This window comes from Crocodylus siamensis, chromosome 3, assembly GCF_052110815.1.
Source record: "Crocodylus siamensis isolate JL-2025a chromosome 3, ASM5211081v1, whole genome shotgun sequence".
Lineage (NCBI taxonomy): Eukaryota > Metazoa > Chordata > Crocodylia > Crocodylidae > Crocodylus > Crocodylus siamensis.
The window spans coordinates 1,209,162-1,215,601 of NC_143397.1; the positions used below are offsets into that span (position 1 = coordinate 1,209,162).

Below are 6,440 nucleotides of genomic sequence, written 5' to 3' on the forward strand. Positions count from 1 at the left end.
CAGCAAGCGGGTCATGTCGCTGTCCTTCAACCTTACTGCCCCACACCACCTGCCCACCAAGGACCCCCATGATGCCCAAGCCCAGAGTGGAGGCACATGGTGACTTCCTGGTCCCTGTGCTGTCACCTGCGAGTGCCAGTGACCCCCTGGCTCCACCGAGGCACCGTCCCAGTACTGGGTACAACATCTGAGCTCTGCCACTTCGTAGGGGCCCTGCAGCCCACCTCTCGCCAGCTGAGAAGCCAGCGCCAGGGCCCTGGATCCGGCCAAGTTCTAGACCTGGGAGCAGGGAGGGCGCTGTGGAGGAGTTGGGTTCAGCTGACTTGCTCCCCTTCCCCTGGGGCTGTAGGATGGGTGTGTAGAGACCAGGGCCTCGTGGCCTGCATGTTGCCTCCTCTGCCTGGGCTCGCAAGGGTAGTGAGAGCAGTGTGTACAGCCCCCGACACAGGGCAGGGGATTAGTGGTGTGGGGGTCCCAGGGGTGGAGCAGCTATTGAGGGAGGCCTGTGTGCAATAGGGAGGCCAGACATGACACTGCCCTAGTGCTCACTTCCGCACACACACGGCACTGGGAAATGCAATCTCAGCAGTTTAATACTATGAAGATGCCTGTGAGCAGCAGGAATGGCAACAATATATTTCCCGGCTTATTTACAGTGTTCAATACACCTTCCTGACCCATGGTGCATCCCACCTCCCCCCGGGCATGGGGAGGTCCCCAGTATGAAGCTCTGTGGGGCAGGATGGGGGCACCCACGGGCCTGCAGTGCAGGGCTGGCTCCTTGGTCTGTACGGGTCCCCAGCGGTGATGCTCATCCCTGCAACAGGCACCACAGTGGTGGGGAAAGTGACCCCAGGGCTGCTGGGACCCCCTGGCTGGCCCCAGGGGCTCCTCCTGCTCTGGGTGGGCACGGGTGAGAAGGAGAGTGGCTGGGATCAGGGAATGGGGCTCTGCCTGCTGGTCCTGGATCAGTGGGGGCTGCTGTGGGGAGTGGGCGCAGAAGGAGGACAGTGGGGTTGGTGCATGTTTGCCTGGTGTACAGGGCAGCACAGGCAGGTGCAAGCCCCGGTGGAGTGGCAGGTTCCCCTCCAGCCCTGCTGCCAGGGCCCGTGCAGGGGCATCGTGTATGCAGCCCGTGGGGCCCAGCACTGTGCCCGGCCCACAAACACCACGGAGGCCCGTACAACAGCCAGGCCCTGTGGAGGAGACAGCAAAGAGGATAGGAGCTGCGACCTGCAGAGCTGGAGCCCACTTGGACAGGTGGCCGTGGGCAGACGCCTGCCAGCACCACTTCAGCCCTGTGCTGAACCCACTGCTGGGAAAGGAGGGGGACCCTTAGCCCCCTCCACCCCCACGTGTGCTGGGTGCAGGTCAGAGATGCAGCCGTCTGTGCCATCAGGCCTGCAGGGTCCGGCAGCCCAGCTCTGGCATAGATCCGGGGCCCCGGGAACATCCGCTAATGCCTTTGCTAGGCCCTGCCTGCTCGACCGTTTCCCAGAGCAGGTGCTGCTGAGTCCTTGGAGCTGCGAGGGGATCAGGCTGGTGCTGGTGGGAGCTGGTCCCTGGAGCCACGAGCTGAAGCCGAGGGGCAGGGTGAGCGGGGCAGCCAGAGCCAGTCCCCCCTCGAGTGTGCGCGGTGCAGGATCCAGCTGACAAGTGGGGAAGGGGACACGAGTCCCTGGTGCTGCGATGCTGTGGACACGTGCTCTTCCAGTCACAGGTCCCTCGTGGCTTCATGCCCTGGGGTCAGTGCCTGTGGTTCCCTGGGAGCGGCCGCCGGCCGGCCTCTCGCAGACCCAGCGGTGATAGGACCGGTCTCCTCTCTCTATTCTGCCCCCTTTTATCACTCCAAAATAACCATAAGATGTCCTGCTCCCAGGCCTGCGACGACAGAGGCCGCATCATGACCCGAGGGCGTCCCAGCCCCTCAGGGCCCTGCCCGCCTGCCTGCAGCCTCAGCCCCGGCTCCCCCCTGCCTGGGAGCCCACGGCCCGTCTGACCTTGTACCAGGGCCCGAGCCAGACCCCCGTCACAGCCCGCGCTGTGGGCTGACAGGGAGCTCCCCACACTCCCACCTGGTGCTCGGGAAGGGGGGCCCAGAGTTTCTAGGCAAGGAGCTCGGTGCCAACTTACGGGGTGTACGGGGTGCCGTCCTCCCACTGCCACTGACGTGACTCCTCTCTCCGCCTGAGTCCGATCCAGTACGGGACGTCCGCGTGGGCAAGAAAGCTCTGCAGAGGTGACAATGGCTGTGAAACGTGCCCAGGGCAGGGAGACCCAATGCCCGGGAAGGACGTCCAGGGGAGCCCGGGGGGCTGGGGGTGCCCCTCAGGACCGGGAAGGGGCAGGAGAAGGGCTGTCAACTGCTCCAGCCTCCGAGGCCCCCATGCTGCAGGAGGTCCCCAGCCTTTCTTCCTCCCCTCTAGCCTGTGTCTTCCCTTCACCTGCCCCATGTGCCCCTCGGCGCTGCCTTAACCCACCAGGCCCTGCCCAGCCCCGCTCCACGCCACGGGATGGGGTCACTGGCTCCTCCAGGGCCAGGCCTGCCACGACCCTCGCTGTGCCTCCTCCCTGCTCCCTGCCCTTCCCTGCCTGCTCCTGCCAGGCATCACTTTCCTCTTGCCCCTCCAGGCCCAGATGTACCGGCATGGCCCTGTGGTCCCGGGGCTGGAGAACGAGGAGCCGGGAGGAATTTACTTCACACTCGCGTTTGCTTTGCTCCCAGGTCTTCTCCTCCCTGGAGACGAACAGGCACTTCCCACGGTGCAGCATCCAGGTCTCCGGGCAGCAGTCTGGGTACAGGTAGATACTCACACCTCTGCCTCCACCGTGTGCCAAGGCTCTCAGGCCCTCCTCCCACCCACTGGGGCCTGGGCCATGCTCTGCGCTGCTTGGGATGGTCCTGGGTGCAGGAGCCGGGCAGATCTGGCTCGGAGGTCAGGGCTGGGCTCTGATCCTGGCCCTGTGCAATCCCGGGAGCTCCCACCCTGCCCAACGCCCCCAGCACCTGCCGGACCAGCAGACCCTGAACACCCGTAGCCTGGGCTGGCCCCAACTGCAGTAGGGCCTGAGTTCCTACTTCCCCAGATCTGTGCCTGGCCCCCACAGCTGCCTCCTCCATAGTCCCCACATGCGGGGGCTTGACCCCTCCATCACACCAGGCTAGTGCATGGGGCTGGCACTGCCCTCTACTCCTTGCCCCGCTTCTGGGGTCAGGAGCCATGTCCCCCACCTTGCACCGCAAAGCACTACCTGTGGCCTGGCAGGACTGCATAGTGGCCTGGGCTGTGTCCAGCTGTTGCTGCAGTGTCTGGGCCAGCTGCCATGCACGTTCCAGCTCCCCCATGACCTCCTGGAGCTCGATCTGGCTGCAGTTCCCCTCCTGTTGCATTTGCATCACCTCTGCCTGGGCCTGCTCCAGGCACTCCCCCTGCTGCCAGTCTACGAGCATGGGGCTGTCAGCATCAGGGGCAGGGCCCTGCACCCCCGATAGATGCACTGCCCATGACAGGGGCACCCCCCATCCACAAGGTCACACCTCCACCCAAGCCCTGGGCCCAAGGGATGGAGAAGCTGGCAAAAGCCTCCAAAAGCAGCACCAGGGCACAGATACAGATGCGACACAACACTGCCCAGTGTCTTCCATGCTCCTCCAATACCTGCCCATTGCCCCTGCTCCCTCTACTCACAGCAGACCCCCAGGGCGATGATGGTGGCCAGCAGGGCCAGGCAGGCTGCCAGCAGGGCCAGGGGCAGGGGACGTATGCTCCGCCGGGGCTCTGCAAGAGATGAAGCACCTTGGGATCACCCCACGGCACCTGCAGCCCCCAAAGCCCCATACAAGACAGAGGGCAGCAGGCCTGGAGGCCCTCCCACCCCAGCAGAAGCATTGGCACAGCCCGATCCCCAGCCCAAGCCTCGGCTCCAGGGAAGGTGGCAGTATCAGACACAGGACGCTGCTCTCTATGAACGAGTGTGTGAGTGTGTCTGAATGGACAAGTGTGCACTGTCTCTCCTGCCCCACCTGCACTCACACCCACAGCCCAGCACCTCTATGCACCCGGCACTCAGCACCTCTGAGGGCTGCAAAGGAAACCCTGATGTCTGCAGCAACCGGGGAGGGGGGAAAACTCCTTCCCAGCTCACGTGGCCCCTAGCAAAGCCCAGGACCCCGGGCAGCCACTTACCCGTCTCTGCCCTGCAGCCTCGGCACAGCAACCAAAGCCACCCCTCAGCCCTGGGGCAGAACAGCCCCTCCATCCCCTGTCAAGTCTTGTCATCTTAGCCCCCTGCAGTCCTGTGTCACACCCGTTCCAGCTGTGCACCCCTGGGAGCTCTCTGCATCCCTGCCAGGGAGCCCTGGGCAGGGCAGGGGATTCCCTCACTCTCACCTCTATGCTGCTGAGCCCCATCTCCGCCTGGACCCACACCCACTGGGCACAGCTGGAAGGTCTCGAAGGTGTCGGCGGTCTTTCCTGGGGCTGGTAGGGCTGCAGACACAGGGGCTGTTCAGGGGGTTGGGCAGGGGCAGGGCTGGATGGCAGAGGGGTGCTCAGTCCTACCTTCCCCTTGTGCCTGGGGGATCACACTTTGTCCCGGGGCGGGGGCCTTGGAGAACTGCAGCTCAGCATATGTGACTCTCTCACCCATCCTGGCAGTGTTGCACACGGTGGCTCTGCAGCTGCTTGTGCAAGAAAGAGCCAGAAGCAGAAGTGGCCTGGACCACAGGAGGGGGTGGCCAAGCACAGCCGGATGTGGACCATGGCCCTGCCATTGGCTCCAGCAGCCACACCCCTGTCCTCCCTGGGAAGGCCCCCTGGCAGAGGAGGTCTAGGGGGGCAAGAGCATCCAAGAGGCCATGTGGAGTAAGCCCAGGCCTGGCCCAGCAGCCCCTGACTGCCCCAGGCCCAGAAATAACCTGGGTCACAAGGAACGATATACAATGGCAGGGTCTCCTGGGCTGTGTGTTGTTCTCTGCGGCCCATTAGTAACAGTCAGGGGGAAAAACGACCCTTCCAAATGTGGGATCTGCCCCCATCAATGCTCACTGGTGACTGGATACAGAGACCCGTCCACCCACAGGTGCCTCCCACACAGAGACCCCTCCACCATCTACACCGTTCTGTATGCAGGGGCCAGGTCTGTGCACGAAGACACTAGAGACCATCCCAGTTCCTGCAGCAGGGCTGGAGCATCGCTCTTGCTGCAATGGTTGAAAAAATGCATGAGGTATCCTGGCACAGGAAGGGCACAAGATCTCCCAAAGCCTGCCGTTTATCTGCTCTCAGCCTTATCAGGTGCTGAGCTGGCCCTGCCCTGCTTCTTCCCCACCCTGGAGGAAGGGCACCGTGCACCACAGCTCCTCCACCCTCTCTCCCAGCTACGTGGGTTGTCCACCCCAGGGCTCACCCCAAGCCCTTTCCTAGGCAGCTGCATGGGTCTGAATTCATCCTGTTCCAGAGGACATCAAGGGCTTCCCCCAAAGGGCTGGAGGAACTGGCCTGTGGGATCAATATTGACCAGGCTGTGGGAGACAGGCGAGGTGCAGAGATCTAGAGAAGAGCCAGTGCAGTGCGCCTCACTGGAAAGCACAAACGGGACCCAGGGAGCTACATCCCGGTTCCTGTCATCTCTGTGCCTGGGAAGTCACTGGAGCAGACACTCAGGAATGGTCTGTGCAAGTGTGTGGAGGAGGAAAGGCTGAGCACAAGCAGCTATGTGAGTTCATGACAAACAAATCACGTGCAACAAGCTCAATTTCCTCCTTGGCCTGGGGAACTGCTGCGGCACGAAAGGCTGTTGGGACATCATGTGTCTGGCCTGCAGCCAGGCTTTGGCCAGGTCCCGTGTCACCATTTTACACAGTTTGGAGATGCATGTACTACAGCTACAACAAGCTACAACTACAACAAAATACAAAGACACCCGGCTCTCACCCTCTGGCAAAGGGGGCTGGACCCCGCTTGTCCCACCTGGGCCACAACCCTGTGCTCAGCTTCTTCAACAATGACTCCAGTTATGACTTCAGTTATGAAATTATTGTTCAATAATGATGCCAAGATCCCTTTCTCCCTTCGTGCTCTCAAGAAGGGAGTTTCCCATCTTCTAAGTGTGCTGCTGGTTCCTACTGCCCAGGTGCAGCACCCTGCACTTGTCAGTATTGAAATGCATCCTGTTTATGTTAGCCGACCCCTGTGACCTATCCAGATCTTGCTGCAATCTTTCCCTCCCTACTAGCATGTTCACCTCACCCCAAATTTTGGTATCATCAGTGAATTTCATAGATTTCATAGATTTCGTAGACATCAGGGCTGGAAGGGACATTGGGAGATCTTCGAGTCCAGCCCCCTGCCCAAAGGGCAGGAAGTCAGCTGGGGTCATAGGATCCCAGCAAGATAAGCATCCAATTTACTCTTGAAGGTGTTCAATGTAGGTGCTTG

General features: G+C 61.9%; 1 protein-coding gene across 1 annotated transcript; it reads right to left on the bottom strand.

Annotated features, from left to right (window-relative positions):
* Window positions 1–612: 612 nt before the first annotated feature.
* On the bottom strand, window positions 613–4,678 carry LOC149867882 (C-type lectin domain family 1 member A-like). Its single transcript, XM_090037485.1, has 7 exons — window positions 4,563–4,678; window positions 4,392–4,490; window positions 3,690–3,779; window positions 3,253–3,441; window positions 2,644–2,792; window positions 2,134–2,231; window positions 613–1,881 (listed from the first exon to the last, which is right to left on the bottom strand). The coding sequence occupies exons 1-7, from the start codon at window positions 4,648–4,650 to the stop codon at window positions 1,734–1,736; spliced, it is 861 nt and encodes a 286-aa protein (XP_089893611.1). The 5' UTR covers window positions 4,651–4,678; the 3' UTR covers window positions 613–1,733.
* Between the last annotated feature and the right edge of the window lie 1,762 nt (window positions 4,679–6,440).

Coding starts and splice junctions, on each gene's coding strand:
- LOC149867882 (XM_090037485.1), bottom strand. CDS start 4,650: ATGGGTGAGAGAGTCACATATGCTGAGCTGCAGTTCTCCAAGGCCCCC. Junction 4,491..4,562: donor CCCCCAGGCACAAGGGGAAG/GTAGGACTGAGC, acceptor CTGTGTCTGCAG/CCCTACCAGCCCCAGGAAAG. Junction 2,793..3,252: donor GCAGTCCTGCCAGGCCACAG/GTAGTGCTTTGC, acceptor ACCTGTACCCAG/ACTGCTGCCCGGAGACCTGG.